The sequence below is a fragment of the Gopherus flavomarginatus genome, chromosome 1, assembly GCF_025201925.1.
Source record: "Gopherus flavomarginatus isolate rGopFla2 chromosome 1, rGopFla2.mat.asm, whole genome shotgun sequence".
NCBI classification, from domain to species: domain Eukaryota; kingdom Metazoa; phylum Chordata; order Testudines; family Testudinidae; genus Gopherus; species Gopherus flavomarginatus.
This window is the reverse complement of record NC_066617.1, coordinates 43,011,627-43,033,889: the sequence shown is the minus strand read 5'-3', so window position 1 is coordinate 43,033,889 and position 22,263 is coordinate 43,011,627. Positions and strand designations below refer to the sequence as shown.

The 22,263-nt window shown below is 44.6% G+C and overlaps 1 protein-coding gene across 3 annotated transcripts in view; it reads right to left on the bottom strand.

Moving 5' to 3' along the window:
- GRM8 (glutamate metabotropic receptor 8) overlaps positions 1–22,263 on the bottom strand; it is a 512,161-nt gene that overhangs the window by 89,969 nt on the left and 399,929 nt on the right. For all 3 annotated transcript variants that reach the window (XM_050936122.1, XM_050936120.1, XM_050936121.1), the window contains exon 8: positions 11,524–11,660. In XM_050936122.1, coding sequence (XP_050792079.1) covers positions 11,524–11,660 — 137 coding nt within the window. The remainder of the gene's footprint in view (positions 1–11,523; positions 11,661–22,263) is intronic.

Below are 22,263 nucleotides of genomic sequence, written 5' to 3'. Positions count from 1 at the left end.
CTCGTAAGACAGGAAAGACCTGCTGAGTCAAAGCGCCAAGACGTTCCGAACGCCTGGGAGAAAGGACGTCACCAGCTCCATCGAGTGGGCCATGCAAAAGTCCCAGAAATGGATGGCCTCCTGACAAAAGGGGGGAGGACCATGTCCCTCCCTGGTTATTTATGAAGCACATGGCCGTTGTGTTGGCTGTAAACACCGAGATACCACGGCCTCGCAGCTGCTGCTGGAACTCCTGGCACACCAGGCGGACTACTCTCATTTTTGGGGCATTGATGTGGAATGCTAGCTCCTGAGAAGACCAAAGGCCTTAAGCTCGGAGGTGACCATGAGCACTCGAGCAGAGAGATGACGCGTCCGTTGTCAGGGGCAGTGAGGGCTGGGGCGGATGGAACCGCATCCCTGTCCCCACCAGGGAAGGAGTTAGCCACCACTCTAGGGAGCCTAAGGTGCTCGAGGGAACGGTGACTACCATGACCATTGGCTCCCTGTCCGGGTGGTATGCCGAGGTGAGCCGGACTTGGAGAGGACGGAGGCGGAGCTTGGCGTGTTTGGTTACAAACTTGCGAGCAGCCATGGACCCAGGAGACTGAGACAAGTATGAGCTGAGGTCATTGGGAAAGCCTGCAGACCTCGGATGATTGTTGCCATCGCCTAAAACCGCAGTTGTGATCAGCAGGCTCCGGCTAGGTCGGAGACCAGGATAGCCCCTAGGAAGTCCAACCTCTGCGTGGGAACCAGAGTGGATTGCTCTATAGTAATCAGGCCTAGACCTGCGAATAAGACCGTGACGATGCCCACGTGCTGAGTGGTTTGTGTCTCGGAGTCTCCTCGGATAAGCGAATCGTCCAGATACGGAAAAACGCATATCTGTCATCAGCGAAGGTAGGCGGCGACTATGGCCGTAAACCAGAAGTACTGACGGTTGGCTAGAAAGCGGAGGTATCTCCTGCGCGGAGGGAAGATGGCGTTGCAAAAGTACGCGTCCTTCATATCGAGGGCGGCATAGTAGCCCCCATGAGGCAAGGATGGAATAATGGTTCCCAGGGATACCATGCGGAACTTCAACCTTATCCTAAACTGGTTGAGTCCATGTAGGACTAGGAAGGTCTGAGACCTCCGTTAAAGTGGGGGACTAGGGCATAACGGGAGAAAACCCCCTTGCCCCTTTCGTCAGTCGGCGTCTGCACCTCTTGTACGAGGAATTGCTCGTGAGAGGGGTCCCTGAAGGGGGACAGGGCTGGAACAAATTAGAGGTGGTACCTATGCTCCACCGTGCGCAGGACCCAGCGATCTGAAATTAACTGGGGCCATGCCAGGAGAAAGCAGGATTGGGATCCCGGCCTGTGACATGGACACCGCCCTCAGGCGCACCTTGGAAGGTTCGTCTTTGGTCCCAGTGGTAATTGCAAGGGACCTTGACCTTGGCTCTTTAGGGGTCCTGACATTCGTCTGCGACCACCTTGGCCTCACCGTTTGCCAAAGTCCTGTCTCTGGCTAGGCACAGAGTAAGGCGGCTGGGGACAGAAAGGCCTGCGTTTGGTGGCTGGCATATGCATGCTGAGAGAGCGCATTAGGACCCTATTGTCCATCAGGCTTCGCAGCCTGGGGCTGTCTTTGCTGCGAAGAGGCCTTTACCAACAAAGGGTAAATCCTGAATGGCATACTGCAGCTCCGGCCGGAGGTTTGAAACCTGAAGCCATGAGATGCACCTCATGGCGACACCAAAGGCCAGAGTCCTGGCTGCTGAGTCTGCTGCGTCCATCGAGGCCTGGAGGGACGCTCTGGGTACTTTTTTCCCCCGTCCTCCAAGACGGCAGCGAACTCTTGGCGGGAGTTTTGAGGGAGAAACTCCATAAACTAAACTACCTTCACCCAGGTGCTATAATTATAGCAGCTAAGCAAGGCTTGTTGCTTTGCCACCCAGAGCTGCAGGGCCTCTGCAGAGTACACCTGGCGGCCAAGTAGGTTCATTCGCCAAGCCTCCTTCGGTTTCGGGGCTGGCGCCCGCTGGCCATACCAATACCTCTCCTTAACCGACTGAAAGACTAGTGAGCAGAGAGGAGAGCGGACAGACGAGTAGTCGTACCCCTTAGAGGGTCCCATATCGAGTCCTCTACCTCTGGGACCTCCTCCACCTCAGGTTGTCGGGGGGCGTATCAGAATCGTGGTCCTGAGCATAAGATCTGCGCATGTGGGATGACACGGATGCGTGTCTGGATGGCCATGGAGGTACTAAAAGAAGGCACGGGCAGAGTCTATGACTCTATCGGACCTTGCCCAACTCGGCACCGGGGACCGGCACCGGGAGGCGTACCGGTACCTGGAACGAGATCCAGACCTGTAACCAGAACGGTGCCGGGAGGTCGACTGAGATCTCGAGGCTCGAGGAGAGGCTACAGGAGTCACGGTACCTGTCGCGGTGCCGGGAGTCGGAACGGTGCCGATAGCGGGTCGGCGAACGGGATACCGACCGGTGCGGCGAGTGTGACCAGTACCGATGAGGAAAACAGCACCGGGACTGCAAGTGGTGTCGGGTGTGCCGATGGGACCTGGAGTGTCTGCGGGACCATGATCATGAACGGTGCCGCTCTGCTGTGTTGACAGAGGACGGTCATATGAAGAGACTGTATTACCCGCACCGGCGGTGCCGGGGTCAGGCAGCATCGACTCTGTCATGGCAATGAGATCCCTCGCCACTGGTAATGTCTCCGGCGTGGAGGGAACAGCAGGCTCAACCACAGTGCATACTGGGGAGCTGTCAGGCCCGGATTCGACGGCCCTCGTGGGACCGGGATCGATGGTACCGAGGTCGTCAGAGCATTGGTAGGTGTCGGTGCCGGGCAATCCGACTTAGACGAGCCTCTGGCTGCGGTGCAGTCGGCACGGAAGCAGCAGGAGCAATAAGCTCAACCACGGCGTGTGCCGGGGAGCCGACAGACACCGGATTCGACGGCCCTTGTGGGACCGGGATCGACGGTGCCGACGTCGTCGGTGCCTCAGCAGGTGTCGGTGCCGGGCGATCCGACTCAGACGAGCTCTCTGGCTGTGGTGCCGTTGGCACAGAAGCAGCGGGAGCAGTAAGCTCTACCACGGCGCGTGCCGGGGAGCTGTCAGGCACTGGATTCAATGGCCCTGGGGGACTGGAATCGATGGTGCCGATGTCATCGGTGCCTCTGCAGGTGTCAGTGCCGGGCAATCCGACTTAGACGAGCTCTCTGGCTGCGATGCAGGTGGCACGGAAACAGCAGGAGCAGGGGGCTCAACCACAGCGCGTGCCGGGGAGCCGTCAGGCACCAGCAGGAATCGTAGGCTCTCTCGACCTTGGAGGAAGGGAGCGGTGCCGAGTCGACTTCGGTGCCGGCGACGGCCGGTGCCGAAAGGCCTTGGCAGTACCAGCGGGGTCCGGTGCCGAGGAGGCGCTTCTGCCAGCCGCTTGATCATCGCTCGGTGCCAAAGGTGGAGGGGTAAGTGAAAGTCCCGCTCCTTTTTGTTCTCGGCTTAAAAGCCTTGCAAATGGGGCACTTAGCTGTCAAGTGTGATTCCCGGAGGCACTTCAAACAGGAGTCGTGGATCTCCCTTCGGCATCGGCTTCTGGCAGGACGAGCCCATTTTAAAACCCGGTAAGCCGTGCATGGGCTCCGGCACCAGGTTCATGGAAGGGGCTACTTCCTGACCCCGCTAACTATTACTAAACTAACTATGTTAGCAAAGAAAAAACGTATAACTATACAAATATATATATAAAAGGATTATAACTGCATAACTATATACGAGAACTACGAGTAGCTAGGGAAGTGGAGGTCAGCTAAGCCGCGCTCCACTGTTCCAACCACCGACACGGGCGGTAAGAAGGAACTGAGGAGCGGGCGGGCTGGCAGGGGTATATATCTAGTGCCATAGTGGCGCCACTCTAGGGGCGACCTGCCGGCCCACTGGAGTTGCTAGGGTAAAAGTTTTCCGACGAATGTGCACGTGCGGTGCACACACCTAACTGGAATGGATATGAGCAATCACTCAAAGAAGAACTGTTAATTCTGCCATACAGTAAGCTTCAGAGGAGAAGATATGATGTTCTTTTTATGTATCTTTCAATTCTTTGAACCCTGAATCAAAGGTCTGTTCAGGTGTTCAATAATGTACCATATGCTTCCCAATCTAACAGAAGTACTTCTCCATACCAACTGATGTCTTTTCTACATCTGTATTCATTTTGCTTTTTTCTTCAAAGGTAAAATGTTTAAGAACATTGGGATGTGCTATTTCCCAATGCTACAAATGTTCCATTTCTCCCTGTTTTCCTAATTAGGCACTCACAGAAGTGCTGTTTTATAAAAATAATCTCTTTGGGGCCCAACTTGCCTGTTTCACAGACTGGCCCACAGACTGCATTCATTGTCTGCTGTTATCGATTGGGCTGTTAAGGCTGGCATCTGCACTTCCTGCAAAGAGGCTCCCTGATGAATTCAGACTCTATTAGTGAAGGAGAACATGAGTCATACTTATCTGTCAATTCTATTGAACACCCGGGTCTATTTTAGTGGAGCCTAGCAACTCTCCCCAACATTATCTAATGGTCTTTTCCTGCCTGGCTTTGAGCTACCATATACTACAGAGAAAGTCAATGGAACTTTTTCAGGAATAGTAGAGAAAATCCACTTTTGTCCATCCATTCAGTATTATTTGTAAGATAACCTGATCAATGTCATGATCATTTGCATTGTTGGAAAGCAAGGCTGAACTGTACTGCTATGAGATAATTTGCATGCAAAAGCGCATCCATCAACCACCCTGGTCACCATATAGTAAAATATATTAGGATGATGAGGAGTGGTCCAACTTTTTTTTATCTTCTATTAGGTGCTCCTACTAGGAGTTCTTGTTTTGTTTTTTTAAAGTTTTCCACTGTTATTCTTTGAGTTTGGATTCAACAGTTTTTTTTTATAAAATCAACTTTATATTAGTTAACAGAAGAAAATAGATTCTTTGGGTCTGTAGTGAGGTGGCCTGGTTTCCAGGCGCCCCAGAGGACCAAGAGCCCAGGCGGAGGCCGGACTGGGCAGAGCGACGGAGCTCTGGGCCCGCCCCGCAAAGGGTCAAGCACCGACCCGGAAGTACAAAGGTGGGCCCTCCAAGCTCTGCAAGGCCCCAGCCATCAGCCAGGCCAGACATCCACGACCGAGCTCCTGCTAGGGAGGCCGCAGAACGCAGCAGCTGACCCAGCCTCCCCCTTGCTCGCTACCCGGAGGAGGACTGGCCGAGCCCGCCCCGCTCCCACTACCCGGAGGAGGAGCCGAGCCGGACGGGGGCCGTTGACCCAGAGGACTCGCTGAGCCCACCCGTGGACACTTACCCTGAGGAGCCGATGGTGATGCTGACACCACGACGACTCAGGTACTTGAGGAGGGGGAGAGTGGAAGTAGCCCGGGGGCAACCGACCCCAGTCTGGCTGCAGCACTGCCAGAACCAATGTCAGTGTGTTGCGGCCAGGATCCCCACTGACCCAGCAGCAGACTGCCTGCTGCTGTTAGGGCCCCAGGCTGGGACGCAGTGGAGTGGGAGGGCCTGCATCCCCCGTCCCCTGCCACCCTTCCAGGGGTGGCGACTCCCCCTCTCCCTGGCCTGAGGAGGCCTTTAAACCTACATGAACTGCTGCTCAGCCCTGCCTGAGGGTCTGAGCCCTGTACTTGTGCTCGTTGCCCCGTCCTGAGCCAGGATGGGCTTTGTCGCTGTATAGACTGAACTGCTTGCTGTGTAGTGAGGTGGCCTGGTTCCCAGGCGCCCCGGAGGGCGAAGGGCGACCCCTCGCCCGACAGGGGAACCCTTACAGGGTCCTTTAATGAAATTTAATGGCCTAGGGCAAGCCCTGAGTCTTGTTTACTACCGGTGGAGAAAACATCATGCACTTCTTATATCATTTGCTTTTCTGTTGTTAGATAGACAGGAAGTCAGTATCATTTTAATTCCGACTCATCAAAATGGAGGGATCTCAATTCTGATTCTCTTCTACAGGGTTAGGCTTATAATTTGTGAGGCCTCTAGCCACTGGACAGAGACTGAGCACTGACACACCTCTTCTTGTGACACTGCTGCCAGAAGGTATGTTTCGTCTGCTCTGTAGGGTCCAGTCTTCACCAGTTCACCAAAGCTTGTGCTTAAGAACTCAACTGTCTTCTTATGATTATGACCATCTCTGCTAGATCTTCATATCCACAAAGGTTTAATTGAACCCTTTCTTAGCTGAAAAGCACTGCAATGAAGATGCCACCACAGAATAGAAGCCATAAACAAGTCACTTAACATTCTTGTATACAGTCTCTGTTAATCTGAGTGACCAGGCTTCTTCTTACTGTTAAAACAATCTTGTAAATCTGTGATGCTTTATTTCTTCCCCAACTTCTATTCAGTGTAGGAGGAAAGAAAGTTAAGTACAGTGTTTCATAAATCTTCCTGTTTCACTGAAATTTTATTATGTTTAGATATCTTCTTGTCTTGCTTCTCGAAGCAATTCCAGACAAGCCCAGATATTAGCTGTTCTAAATTCTGAGTCAAACCAAAGCCCCAGAGCTCAACATGACCAACTTGGGAGAAGTTCAGATTCAGATCTGACCTTCTTGGCTCAGGAGTTGTCTAGTTACTGCAGTTGAGAGAAGTTGTCAGTAAGCATTTCTAGCTAGCACTCATGTTACAACACGTACTGCTAAGTGACCCAAGTTCTAAAAGGGGATTCATTATTCATCATAAAAGGAAGTACATTTGCCAATTCATAAATGCCAAGGACTACTAGCTTGTTTTTAACAGCTTTCCTCCTGTGGAGATTACATGGCTGAGGGCTCAAATTTGCTAAGCCCACACATTTGTTGGGAAGTACTACATGTGACCTAGCATGCAGAGTACTGTAGCTAAATGAATAAAACATGATATTTTGGTGGAAATAAGACTTCCGTCCTTGATGTGTTTCTTATTTGTTATGAATACGAGAACCTTTTTGAAGCAAGTATTATTTCTTTCAATGTTTGCTCTGAAATACCTTGCCTGCTACTAGTAATAAACAAATGGAAATCACAAGCAGGCACTTAACTTATTGTCAAGGATCATACTTTAGAATAGAAATTTAGGGCTATCATCATAATATAAAAATCAAAACACTTTGCGCCAGATTATTATTTACATTGAGGCCCCTTTATAGCAGTCTGGGAGTGTAAAGGGATTTTAAAGTGGGTGTAAATATACACTGCCAGAGTGGTAAAACATGGCCTTATTGTGAATGAGAATCAGGCTCTTTGGGTTTGTGGTATTCATTTGACAGCATCTGATTAAGCATCTGCATTCAGATTGGTCCTGTAAAGATCAAGTGTCTGATGTCTAAGCGAAACAAAATTCTGTTCTCGTGTTAAAGTGTATATCTAGGAGTTAACTATGCTTTTTTTTTATTTTGGCTTCTATGTTGTGTTTGCCAGCTGCTTTGCTTCCATATTAGTATTGTCAGGTTAAAGTGTTTATTCTTGTTGGAGCAGTAATCATAAACCCTGATTCTGGAAGCTATAGCTGCTGCAGAGGGAATCTGAAAGGCCAGTCAGCCTGAAGGAAAGCACTAACATGACTGAGGATTAAAGGAAGAAACCCATATCCTAGCTAGAAGGAGCTCTGAAGCCAGCCAAGTCTGCTGACAAACAAACCTTTAGGGATTCAGATACAGAGTCTTTATCTAACTACTCTATCTAAATACTAGTGTTAGTATTTTCTGCCCAAAGGAAAAGCCAATATCACACCAAGAGAGGGACAAGTTGACCAAAAGACTCTGAGGAGCCAGTGAAAAAACTTCTGAAGAACCAAAGTCCCCAGCAGACAAATCCTGAAGGTCCAGCTTAGAGTCAGGACCAGACAAGAGGGTAGTCTGATGCACTATAGCCCGTGTAACAGAGGGGACTAGCAGCTAAAATCTGATAGAAAAAATATCCTGGACAATCCTGAAAAAATTTCTAGTTCAATACGCCGCAACAGAGAAATGTACTAATCCTTAGCTAAACTTAATAGTGGCCATTGATTGTTCACAGAGAAAGCCCTTAGAATATACACAAAACTTTTATGAAGTTTCACTATCGTGCTCAAAAAAATATAGTTCACTGAAGAGTGGCATTTGCTGAATAAAGTATATTTATGAGAAAAGTTTATTAGCTTACAAAGCAGTTTGAAATGAAAATGTTGGCAGAAGCTGGAACAGACCATATGAACAGAAGTGTAGCATCATGCATCAAACATTAGAGTGGCACAGCAGGGACCTGAATTCTAGTTTCTGGCCTGCTGGGTTCCCTTGGGCAGTATCCCCTCTGTAAAATGGGAATGCTGTTACTGTACTGAGCTCCTTTGTAAAGCACTTTGAAATCTACTGATGAAAAAGGTTAGATGTTAGGTATTATAGATGATATTTGGTTAATATTCATTAAAAATTGCAGACGTTTAACAGCTGGGTATGTAATGTAGCTTCATTAAAAGGAAGGTCTCCACTCTGGAGGGTGAGAAAGATATTGAAATAAAAAAGCCTGTCCTTTGTAGGTCAGTAATGTAAAAGGTTGCTCTGTTATCTTACACCAGTATATTGTCTTTGATACACCCACCGCCATCAATGGAAATTCCACTGGGGATCAAAGACCATAATATGGTTTGCAATGTGATGATTAATAGTGCTGGTAATTAGCAGTAAAGGTTACCTGGTGCCCAATAAATGTTATCTAGTGAAAGAAATATATTATTTTGTTACAATAGGTAATCAGTAGATAAAACAACACCCACACATGAACTAAGCTTGGTGAATATGAAAATAGAACCTGAACAAAACCTATCATCATCATTATTGATAATTAATTTATTTCTATTGTGCGAGTGAGTAAGGACCCAAACAGGGATTAGGACTCATTGCACTAGCCACTTTGCAAACACGATTACACAGAAGCAGTCCCTGCCCCAGAGAGTTTATAATCTAAAATGTAGACAATATGTGGCAGATGAATAAGAACTCAAATAGGAGAGGAAGTAGGAGAGAAAGAGATGGGAGGACAAGATTGTAGCAGACACAGGTGTGCTTGTATAACTCAATCGTAACAGTGTTTTCAGCAGTCCCTGGTACTTGCCAGTCTAGCCTTATTTCACACACCATCGTAATTACCATATGACATACAGACGCTATATAGAAAAGAACAAATAACCAGCAACAACAGGACTCAAAAGCTAAAGACTGAACAGTAGCTTTAGTCATCTTTTTTTTGAAGAAAACTTGAATGCAGTTACAACTAAATCAAACAGAACAGAGTGCAAATTATGAAAAGTGTAAAATATTTAAATATAAATATTTCTCTTCACCAACAAGCTATTTCACATCCTACCAAAACTGTAGCGTTTCATGGAATATAGAATCTAACTGTTATGAACACATATTTAGTTTCCAGTTCTTGTTCTCATGTTTTCAGGAACTGGCTAGTACATTTCTCCTTATGCTGTTGAGCACTTCTCTTTCACCTCTCCTATTTCTCTTACACTACTCAGCAGACTGATACAAAGAGGCACTCTCCCTTTCATAGAAAACTACCAGAAGGAGATAACACAGGCACATAACCTGTTATCAAAGGCTGCATATTTGTAGGCTTCCATTTGGTCCCCAAAAATGAACTGATGGCATCTGGCCAAGCAGCAATAGAAACTAAATGGTAGATATGGTAAGGTGATTTATCAGAGCAATGGCTGAAAAGGGGAAGCTATTATACGTACCACTGTTGGTATCACTCTGATAATTACTGCAAAGTAGTCTCAAAGGAACAATAATTTGTAAATACTTATCGCTTTGTTTTTGTTATTATTTATTATGTGCCTGTTATACCGAAAACCAGAGCTGTGTGAAACCGGCTCTTTGAGGTTTGCATAATATGAGGAAACACCAATGGGTGGATCCAGCCATCAAGCTTCACACTTCCTGAAGTGCATTTTGTGTTTCAGGTTTGCAGAGACTCAGTGCTTATTTTGTAATGAAAGAGTTGCTGGAGCTCAAGCAATTTTTTTTACATTCATAACTGATGCAGAAAACCCAGAGGTGTTGGGGCTCTAAACGGTCAAGCTAGAGGTGCTGGGGCTCAGCCCTGACAAGCCCTGGCACAAATTAAGCACTGCAGAGACTCCAAACCAACCTCACACCAAACCCTGTAAGTTTCGCTTGGTTTATGCTGAAACTGGTGAATTTCAGCACCTTCCTCCTAGGACCATAATTCTCCCTACTCCTTACATTGTGCTATTTTATGAAAGAAAGGTAGTGTTCCACAGCCAGCAGCCTCTCCCCTTTAGGTCGTGGCTATCTGCATCTTTAGAGTGTGCATAGCTGGCCCTACCCCTTGTTGTAGGGATTCCCCATTTGATATGGTGTTTTCTGCTGAAAATATACTCCAGAGTGAGGTAAAGTGTCTTCAGTGTGGCAGCAGTGGATCTGAAGAACAGTGGATCCGATGGTCAATGAAGGGACAGGATTGGCTGTCAATTCACCTGCATTTTATGGATTAGACTTAGATTCCCACTAAAAAAAAACGTGCTAGATGGGGAGCAGGCCAGCCAACCAGCTATTTCCTGAAGATCTGATGGAGTGAGGAAAAGACTGGTGGCCTTTTGTTTTCCAGCAGAGACCACCAGGTAGGGATGGGCTTGGAACTGCCTGAATTAAGCAGGGTGCATGAAGAATATGAAGGGATTTGGTATCTATTGGGAGGGTGGATATAATTAGATCGGCATTCTGTGAAGGGGAAAGAGGATCTTCAGTCAGCTCAAGTCTTCTTTGATGTTTCCTAAAGCCTGAACAGTGGTTTGGATTCATACTAAAACCCAGGATCTGGTAAAATTGCTCGCTTTTAGGTTTTGATGTGAAATGTTCCCACAGCCCAAATGAACACTATGTACAACAGCTACTTCAGTAGAAATGTATATATTCATTTTATGGCACCTTAATGCATGAATCTGGACTATTTATTATTCTTGATGTTATTGTTGAAGTGTAATCCAGATTAACAATATAAACATATAGCCATAACTTCATTCCAGCCTCTCCCTTTTTCATGTTCAGCAATTAACATTTTTTCAGTCTGGCAGCACAGTAGCCCTGTATTTCACTTTCATGTGGGAGATCTGAAGTCAGGAGTGATTGTTGGACAAATCTGCTCTTTGACTTCAAGGAAGTTGCACCCATTTACATTGAGGACATGAGTGGTGTACATCCAACCATTTTGTGAAATAGCCTACTTATGAAGAAGAAACTTCCATTACCCCTAACTGGCTATAGAGAAGATTCTAAAATACAGTTTAAAGGAACAGAGGAAAAACAGGAGGATATCTGTGCTAAAATACAAGATATTGTTTTAGCTCCCTTACTTAGGAGAAAAATGGAAATTTTCTTGCTGCTGCCAATTATAAAAAATAATATGTTTTTTAAACAAAAGCTCAAATGCTCTAACTTCTCATTAATGACAACTATGTAATCAACCTGCTACTTACAATTAGATGAAGTTGATTTGTCCAGTGACCGATTACTTTGTATTCTGCACTTTTGTTGGTCATTTGATACTGAAATATATCATAGCGCCCAGGTGCATCTCCATTTTCATTGAAAATAACAGGTGTTCCAGCACTCCCTACAAAAATGTTGAACAACAATTGAAATAAAGTTCCTCCAAAAACATTCTCATAGATCTATTTTAGCTTCTATTTTTTTTTCTTTAACATGTTCTGGAAAAAATAAAAGAATCTGATATGAGCACATCAAGCAAGTTTTCATGCAATGTTGCCAGCATTATAATAAACCTAAAAAGCTTGTAAAGAAAAGGCCATTGTGCGATGTTATTACTTGCCTCACAATATAAACTATCCGTCAGTGCCAGCTAACCTCTGTAAAATTAATCAAACCAAATTACAAAGACAAATGTTCAGTTAAATGTTTAACATCGATTAACATTAGATAGCTATTATAAGCAGCAAGGATAAAATCCTGGCCCGGTTCAAGTCAATGGCAAAACTCACACTGACTTCAATGGGGGTCAACACCTTCACCTAAGGACTAGAGCACAGTGTAAGAAAAGCACAGGCAAGAGTCAGGCTGTGTCTAGTCAGCTGAAAGTTCCCCAGACATAGGGGAGTTCTCAGCTAAAGCTTGCATAGTCTGGTCTTGCACCACACACCCCAAGGTCCAGCATATGAGGCATGCAAACAGCAGCAAAGCATTTTGCTGGAGTGCTACTGGACTCTTGCTGGTCTCAGCTAGTGAACAGTCACTCTGGGACAATTGCCAGCTGACAGTTATAGAACCTTAATTAAGTCAATAGAGCTAAACCAGCATAGAACGGGTGTAACTCAGTGATGAATTAAGCCGAGTTTCTCAGCAATTACAATTGTCAGGAGTGGTGTACTGAAGGTGTGGCAAATTCCAACTCCCTCCACCCTGAAAATTAGAAAATGAGAGAACAGTCAAAGTGTTGGGGGAAGAAAGCAATGTGGGATTACACTTGCAGAAGTGGGGAGCTAATTGCTATGACAATGTTAAAAAACTTTGGGGGCCTGTATCAAATCATGTCCTAGCTAGGTGGTAATCATGTTCAGCACAGGATGAGGTTGGAGGTCCACATCTGGGAGTTGCCTTTTGGTGGCCTTACCTGTGTGAAATGACTCAGGGTTTTGTGAACATTTTGCAATATTGCAAAGCTCATACCAAAAATCTCTAGACATTCTGTTCAAATTACAAACAATTGTTATAAATTCAAAGTCATTTTGTGATCATTTGTCAACAACCATTTAACATTGTATTTTAAAAGTAAGTAAGTGGGGGCTTTCCATGTTTTATCCAATTACTGTGTAGTTACAATGCAATGTATTGTTTTAACCTATGATTGACTCAGGTACTTATACGCAACAAGTCACCATCGTAACTATACTGAATGCTTCATAACAGAAGGTGTATGGTAGAAATCTTAGGAATGTGAGAACTGGTTTGGATAAACTTAAGAGTTTAGCTAGACCTTCACCTGTCTCACAAACCAAACTTCTTCTGAGGCTCAAACACATTTATGCTTCTTGTTGTCCATTTCTTACTCACTGGCAGAACCAAAAGTATCAAAATATTTCAAGAAAGTCTGTTCTTGCAGTACTTCTAACCTGCCTAGAATCAGGAAGTACTGTAATCTCTATTCATAAGGGCTCCAGACTATTTCAAAAAGCCCAAATGGGAAGTATGTGGAGACGCAGCTCTAACCAGTCTCTCCCACATGCCAATCAAAAGAGAGTGAGGTGACTATGCTGCACCCTCAAAGAAGGGCAGCAGATTACATTCTTCTCAGCACAACCTCATTGCTTCCCGATACTCCCACTGGGGGTGCAGTGGTGCATCATCCCTTCTCTTAGGACTGTAGTTCAATGCCATGATATAGCCCCAAAGAGGGATAAAGAAGGACAAAGCAGATGGGCTGCATATCTGAACCAGTCTCCTGAGCTTTGCATATCACTAACATAGTCCCTCCCTTTTAGGTGTGCATTTGTCCATTTTTAGCATCCTTTTAAAGGGAGTTTCTGTGAATGACAATGCATATTATAAGGTTTCTGTGGCCTCCTAATGTCCTCATACCAACTCCCTCAGAGCTCTGCAGGCACAGTGGGGCTAGAACTCAGACCCCGCCTCCCCACACTTGAACAAAAGGAGAATCTTTCTTAACATGACACATAGCTGAGTAATTCTGATTCCATCCAGCTGAAGGCAATGCATATCAGCCAGTTCAGCACAATATAAAGGGAAAGTTTACCGGTTATTAAGGCTAAAGTCATATTTCCTTATCAAAATATGAAGTAATTATCTAGTACTGAAAAATCCCACCCACCCGGGGTAGCTGCCAGCAGTTTTATAGCAAGTGACTGTGTGGTAAACTAGCATATTAGCTAAACAGTATTAAAATAATGGCCTTCTGATCCCAATCATATGCGAACCCTTCAAAACTGAGGTCATTTTCAACAAGGCCAACACTATGATTCAGAAAAAAATGAAAAAAAAACCCATAAATCAGGTGCATGTATGAGCGAGGGAAGCAAAAAGATGATAATTTTATAGAAGTATTTGATTTTTTTAAACCTTTTGGCAAGAAGGATTCTTTGTTGTAAACAATTGTTTTACAAGAGCAGTAGTTCTCAAACTTTTGTACTGGTGACCCTTCACATAGCAAGCCTCTGAGTGCGACCCTCCTTATAAATTAAAACCACTTATAAATATATTTAACACCATTATAAATGCTGGATGGAAAGCAGGGCTTGAGGTGGAGGCTGACAGCTTGTGACCCCCTATGTAATAACCTTGTGACCCCTTGAGGGGTTCTGACACCTCCTTTGAAAACCCCTGTACAAGAGATTCCTTAGACATGAAAAATAAAGTCAGTGAAGGTGTAAAATATCACAGATCCACAAGCCCGATAAAGCTAGCTGAATATAATGTATGACAATACATTCTGCAACACATTCTGCATTAATACTACTGAATCGGAGAGGAATTAAAGAAGAGTCCTCAATGAAAATGAATGTGTGGGGCTGTGTGTGGAGGAACAGCTAGAAAAGCAGATACTGAGATAGTGGTTGACTCTGATAGTCAGGAATTGATTCCCCAGTAAAGACCCTAAAAATAGAGCAGTGGTCAACCTTTTAGAAATGTAAATGGCTTTTTGAGAGAGGAAAAATGCTAATTTCTATCAACAGTCCTGAGATTCCTCATATAGGAAAATTTAATGCTTCAGAGGCTTGGTGTAAATGCTAAAAAAATGGCGGTGATGATAGGCTGAATTAGGGACATGTACCAACAATTCCAAACTCTCCTGTAGCTGATTCAGTACAGTGATTTCCATAATATTTCATCAAATCTCAACACCTTACTATCCTCATGATATAAGCATATCAAACTGTAGCTATTTTCTTAAAGTAAGTGCTAATACAGAAGTCTCATTATTGAAATCCTGATTCTGGAAGCTGATCCATGTGAGTGGATCCTCTTTTCCACTGGAAGTCCCACTGAAAATGAAGACTCATTGTGGGGGTCTCCCCAGCTAAATCAGCTTATAGGACTGAGTCCTTGTGATGCAAATACAGACAATAGACTGGTCTATAGAGAAAAATCTCAGAACATACTATAGCTTAAAAAATGTGTTAGCATTAAGCCATATTGGAAGAATGTGGCAGTTTATAGGATCATCAGTCATTATAATTAATAATATAATCAGTTTTGAGTGCTAAGGATTTTTGTATAGCTTCTCTTTTTAATTAACTGTTAAAAACAACAATGAAAATGTCTGATGTACATTAATCAAAATGTGATTGGGGAAGTAGCAAAGGAAAAGTTTGTATTTGAACTGACAAGACATAGAAATCCCAAAAGAGAAGGAAATATCTTTAACATTTAAAAGGAACTATTTGTCACTGATATGCATTTCAACAAGACAGATGAAAATAGAAGGTTTAAATGAAATCAACTCAGAAAAGAGGAGTTGTTAAAACATTTTATACTTGGTTAAGGGACAGAAATGGCAAAGAATTATCAACAATTAAGTAGAACTGAGGGAGTCTAATTTGCGAATGTTAGGCTGGCAGACAAAAGAGCAACATGCACTGTATCCAGTTATGTAAGGTTCACTGATAAATGCAGCTATTATCTACGCAATCTCCATACAGAAGATCATACTCAAACAATGAACAATATGTTCTCTAACATAGCAAACGATTATTGTCCTACGGCTATTAAAATTTGCATCTTCAAACAAAGATCTTTGATAACACCACTCTAGAATTACCGATCACGAGCTGAAGCCAGTGAAAGATTCTCCCTTATCATGGACCAAATTCTGGCTGCTCTTATATGAGTGCACCAATCAGAGTTAGAGGGGGATTGGGAGAGTGCAGGGTACATAATATATCGATTGTGTGTTTTTGAGATGATATTGTTGCCAAGTGGCTCACTCACAGAGAAGATAAGGGGCCCAAGTACTACAGTTCATATTGTAGAAGCCTATTTTAAGAGGTGCTGGACAATTCTAGTTCTGATTCCACAGAGGTGAGTGTAATTTGTCTGGTGTCTGTTGCCTGCAGCATGTGGGTTCATTATAAACCTGCCGCCCATTACATTTCTGCGCAAGAGACAGCCAGAATCTCACACTTTGTATTCCTGTGCAGAAAGGGGAAGTGTTAGTGGCATGAGTGGGACCAGATATCCAGAAGGGAGTAGACTAGACCTGTGGCTTCACTGCCTCATGCACTATCAGCTATATCAGAGCTAATACTGGGAAGAGCACTCTGCACAGTATGTGCACACAGTGGCTGATCCATATGTGCTCCCTTCTGCCAGGAAACCTTGAGGCATTCTGCCCGTTCTCTCCATAATCAAGAAGTGTATTAGAGAAGCTTATCCGGCTTACAGCTGAACTGCACAGCAAGTTAAAGGAGAACTACGAGAGTCACACATTAAGTACATCGCTGTATTCCTATGAAAATGGAAACATACAGAAGAATCCATTAAAAAAGTCAACATTTTCCCACCCACTTAACTCCTATACTGTTTATACAGAAAAACAGCAGCAATCTCAGCTACCATGTGACTGTTGGCAAATCATATGGATACATTGAGACATCAGAAAATATTCAGTTTTTGTGCAGCAACCACAGAACTAGGATGCATCAGAGACATGATGTTGCATTTGTGTGAAAGAATAGGCTGGAGTCTATCAAAATGTCAGTGGGCAGATAATATTCATTTTTTCTGAAATACAAACAAATACACAATGATTTTAAAAGTTTTTTTAAAATATATCTTGCAACTTCAGCAGTAGCTGATGTATTTTTCACAGTCCTTCTCAGAACAACTTATGATCCTGATTTTCTGCAGAGGGAAAATGAGAGCTCTTTTGCCTTAAATGTTTGCCGGGAACTGAGTGAGTAGAGAAGTGCTAGGGAGCCTCTGTCACAAATATAACTGAACTTCATTTGCAGTAGTGTCACCAAAATAGTACATAAAGCTCAAGAGAACAGTATAGTTGTCACCAACTCCCTCCCCTCAGAAATCACATATCCTCCCTGACTCTTCTACCATCCTCCCACACTCATTTCTCCTGAGCCGCCTTCCTCCTCCCAGGTCACATAACCAACCTTCACTTTTCCACTGTTTTCTTTTATGCAGCTCCACCCCACTTACCTAGAAAGATATACTTATTGTACCCTGATTACTTCTTCACTGTTGGCCCTCCATTGCACATGCTATGTTGTCATTCCATTATGACATTCCTGTCATGTTCAGCAGCACAGCAGGTGGATTCTCCCTAGAACACTTGGTACTAAACAGGAGATGAACATGATACCCTGATGACTTACTTGATAGCCAAGCCATTCTGGAGCAGTGGTATCGTTGTAAAATAAATAAATAAATGAAAATGGAAAAAGAAAGGGGCATAAGTGTGGACCTTACAAAGGGTTCTATATGAGGTTAAATGTGCAACTCATGATTTTATATGACTTCATCTTCTGTTGGTATCTGGATTATTTCCTCTGAACTGAGCCCTTGTGGTGGGTTGTGCTGCATAGTATGCTTGCAATGTCACTTCCATTCTACCCCCTATTTTTGACATGCACACACACCCTTAACTTTGCAAATAAAGGCTTATTGAGCTGAAAATTGGTAGAATGCTTCTCGGGCCAAGGTAGAATATTTCCTACCAATTTACAGAAATACAAAGTGGGGAGGAGGGGTTCTGGAATTACTGTCTCTTCAAATACAGGGGTGCCTATCGTCTGAAAATTATTCTCTTTCTTTTCTTACTCATAATTCCAATATTACAGTACAAATGCCCTTACCATGACACACACCTATCAGAGGACTCCCTTTGGGCACAAACTAGTGCCAGTATCAGACCAATAGAAACACAGAAGAAAGATCGTTCAGATTATTTTGGGGAACAACCTTTGGAAATGTCAGCAAACAGGAAGTTATTGCACAGTCACTCTAAGAAGAGATTTCTTCTCCCGATTCCAGAAAGCATGGCATGGGGAGCCCGGGAATTGCCAGTGTGTGTTGTGAGGGAGTGGTTGGGGAGTAAAGATATGGGAGTACATGAAGGGCTCAGCGAGGAGGTGGAAGGCACAAACAGCGAGCTGGATCATGCAGAGGGTCACAGCACAGTGTAAGGGGCTCAACAGGGAGTTGAAGCAGGCAGGAAAGTTGTAGATGAGATGGAATCCACAGAGCTATCTATAGCCACATGGTATTGCCCAGAGATGAGATTCAGCCTCTTGAGTAGCACTTCCAGGCTCATGGACACCCTGAGGCTTGCAAGAGCATAGTTGCTCTCTGGTGAATCATGGTGGTTTTCTAGAGGGAGCAGCTACCTGTGGTTAAGAACAACACTTGTGTGAGGAGCAGTGAGCACCATTGGAGTCTGGCGGACAGTTAAATGTCCCCCTAACATGCCTCATTCCCACTACCTGAGCTTCTACCCAGTCTCCAATGATACCCAGTGCCTGTGAGTTCAGGTCTTCAATCTCCCTGCCAGATGATACAGTCTAATGAACCAGCTTTTCAGCAAATTTCTACTTCTATCTGCCAGCCTATGGGACAGCTAATGGCAGCTGGGGTCTTGACAAACCTTCAGCTATCAGGCTCCTCCTCTCCTCTGCACCCTCCAATCAAAACAAAGGGCAGGAAGGAGTGAGCCAGCGGGGAGAAACTAATAACTGAAACTCTGTCAGAGCCATTAGGCTCTCCTAAGCCATGACTACACCCTTTAAAGTTTCTAAACACTATTTTAATTTCATAATTTTGTTAATACTTACATACAAGGAAGCATGTATTTGATGGCATATTTACTCTCTCTGTCCTGTCACTCCTCTAAAAAATTAGACTGTAAGGATTAAAAAAATCACTAGGGAAATTCCAACCCTCCAAAATTATGTTACAATGAAGTTGAGGTTATGGCCATCATGCCCTTCCTCAATGCTTGTTTAAAGCCTTGAAATGCTAGGACAAATCAGGAAATAGTTAACTTCCCTTGCACCAATCCTGTACAAAGTTTTAGAGATTTTTGTTTTTGAAAATACATCAAATGTGAGAAAAACAGGAAATGGAGATAGTTTTATTCTTCTCATTCAAGACACCGATGTAGTCTTAATTCCTCCTCCTTAGGGATGCTACTAGGAAATCTGAACATCACATCAACTTACCCCATTGTAACAAATGTGTCATTTTTCTGTATGTTCACCGCAACTCCAAATGAGGACTCCTGTTCACACAGTGCAACAGGATCTCAGATGAGAACAATGCAGTACATCTATGGATCAGCTGCTTATGGTTCAGCAAGATCACATTAGACACACTGAGCTATCTCTTCTTGTTTCCAGCTGTACAATAAGCTGTGCAATAATTAAACAGGCTAACAATACATAAGGGAATCTCCTAATATGATTTTCCAGTAGCTGACACAGGTCACAAATGGCTCCATTTTCTAACTATGCTGGAAGGAGGACAGGAGAACTGGATGTTGTTTAATTAGGCCACAACTTTATTTTTAAATTGACATGAGAATGATCTCCGGTTGACGCAGGTACTCCGATGGGAATGATAGAAGAAAGATAAGAGCATCTCCCATCTACTTAGTGCAGTAAATCAACCTATTCATGTAGCTGGAGTAGCGTAACTTAGGTCGACTTACCCCAGTAGTGTAGACATAGTCTACACGAATAACGTAGCTGGAGTTGACACAGCTTAAGTTGACTGCGGTGTCTACACTGCACTGGGTCGACAGGAGACGCTCTCCCATAGACTCACCTTATTCCTCTTGTTCTCAGTGGAGTACCAGAGTCGACTGGAGAGTGCTCTGCTGTCGATTCAGCAGGTCTTCACTAGACCCACTAAATAGATCCTCGGTGCATTGATCGCAGCAGCATCGATCCTGCGGTAGTGTAGACATAGCCTAAGTTTCAGGGAGGGCCCAGGCAATAAATGTGTACCATGCAGGTAATTCCATAATCATTTGCATATACTGGCAGGGGGTGGGGTGGTGTCTGTCAGCCCTCCCTCTTTACCCATCCTGGTCCCCAGTCAACATGCTGCTGAGACCTCACCATACCCTCTTAAATGAGGGTTAAAGGAGCTATAAAGGAAGGAGAATTTGGCTCTCTGTCATGATAATCAGAGGAGACCCAAACTCCTCATGTTTCTACTCCTTTAAAGAATACCTCCTTTAAATCCTTTACCAACCTATGTTATTTGACCACTGTCTCCATTCCTTACAGATGACCTGCACTGGACATCCACCACAAGAAGGCACCAGTAATTAGCTTGGCTCTCATCTTCCCTCTGCCCCCCATATCTAGCTGGGTTCCCAGACTTCTACTAAGGGACTTCTTTAATATGGACCAAAAAGGTGTCAGCTCCCAAGTTTGACAAGTGGACCCCATCCTCCCTGAATAATTCTGGTGCCCCATATGCTATGTCTAGATGAAAAGTTACCAACCCCCACCCCCTTTGCCAACTATAAATTTGGCCACCTCCCTATTTACATACTTCCTAGCCTTGTCAACCTGAGGGGACTTCACAGCTGCCTGCCGCACCCATCATTGCAACATGTCCAACCAAATAATTTTTACTCCTAGGAAAAGTTCCAGGATCTGCCCAAGTCCTTCTGAGCTCTAATCATTAAGTCCACCACTTTAAATGTTCACAAATCATTTTCCCTGAGGTGAACCACAATCATACCAGGGGTAGGCTCATGGGCCACAACAGTGTACAGAAGTGGCAAGAGCTTGTCTCATAACATGCCCCTCCTCCCACACCCACACCAGCTCAAGACTGCTTCATCACTGAGACCCAGCAGTGAACCTCCCGACAACCTGGAAGCCTAGCTATCTGCCCAGTAAACAATAGTGTGCCCACAAATCCACACTGTCAGTCTGGTCCATGTGTCAGCACCTGGAATGGAAGCAGAAAGGAAAATGAATGCTGATTCCCCAATTGTGGTCTCATGTGCATTTGGCCTGCTTTCAAATGTCAACAATCCATTGCCTAAATTGCACTAGCCCTCAGAACCAGCTGGGCCACTTCTGAATGAGTGGGAACCAAATTCATGCGCTGGAAGCCCCAACCTCATCAGCCCCCATCTTAAAACTGTAACAAACTGGGATGTTGTGAGGGGACTCCCATCATGGTGAATCAAGAAGGGCCCATCACACCCTGACCTTATAGCCATATATGCCCTCAGACTGCCAGGCTCACCACCCTCCTGTAGAATAATGGATGCATCCTTGTATTTGACCTCCTTGAGGTTAATATCACAGATTGACTCTCCCAATATGTATCCCTCAGTTCCAAAGCCCAACCAAGAGAGTCCCTACAGGACCCACGTACTAGTTCACTGATCCTAAAAGCTCCAAAAAACACTACCAGAAATGCCACTCCGAAGAAGGTCACCTCTTGTTCACAAGAACATATTGGCTCTAGAATCCATACCTTATCCCTAAGCATATTACCTGTGATGGGATGGGTATCATCTCTAGGGCTGGTGCATCTAGACCACCCTGTTAGAAAACTCAACTAAAAACCCACTAATAGGATCTGGGTAACCATTCAGCCTACTGGCAAATGTAAGGGCTGCTAGGCAAGTGGCGATGCTTGTCAGGTTGGTAAAGGGGATGTACTGCAGCACCTATTCCTCCATAATGGGCCATATCGGTGACAGGCCCTCCCACTCCTGAAATTGCACAAAATCATTTCAACGTCTCTCATAGCTCTACAATGTTCATGGAGCCACCAATCTCCACATTACCTTGACAGCCGTCCAAGGTTCCATAGTGCTAGTGGCATCCATTCAGGTTCTTTGCTAGCTTCTGGTTACAGCTGCCAAAATCTGCCCATCTGAAAATGAGGCATTGCATCTGCTACGTCATTATCAACCCCAGACACATGTTTGGAAGAGAAAAGATGTCAACGTTTAAACATTGTAGTACAAATTCCCTCACCAATCTCATAACTGTTTGATCTGGATAACTGGCTATTGATAACATGTACCACTGCCATGTTGTCACACCAGAAACATATCCTTCTATTAGCTAACTCTGTTTCCCAAATGACCAAAATAGGAAAAAATCCAGAAATGTTAAATCCTGCACTACTTTTGTATCCGGGTGGAGAGTCATCTCTGGGCACGCTATCTCCCTTGATAAAATACCCTAAACCCATAT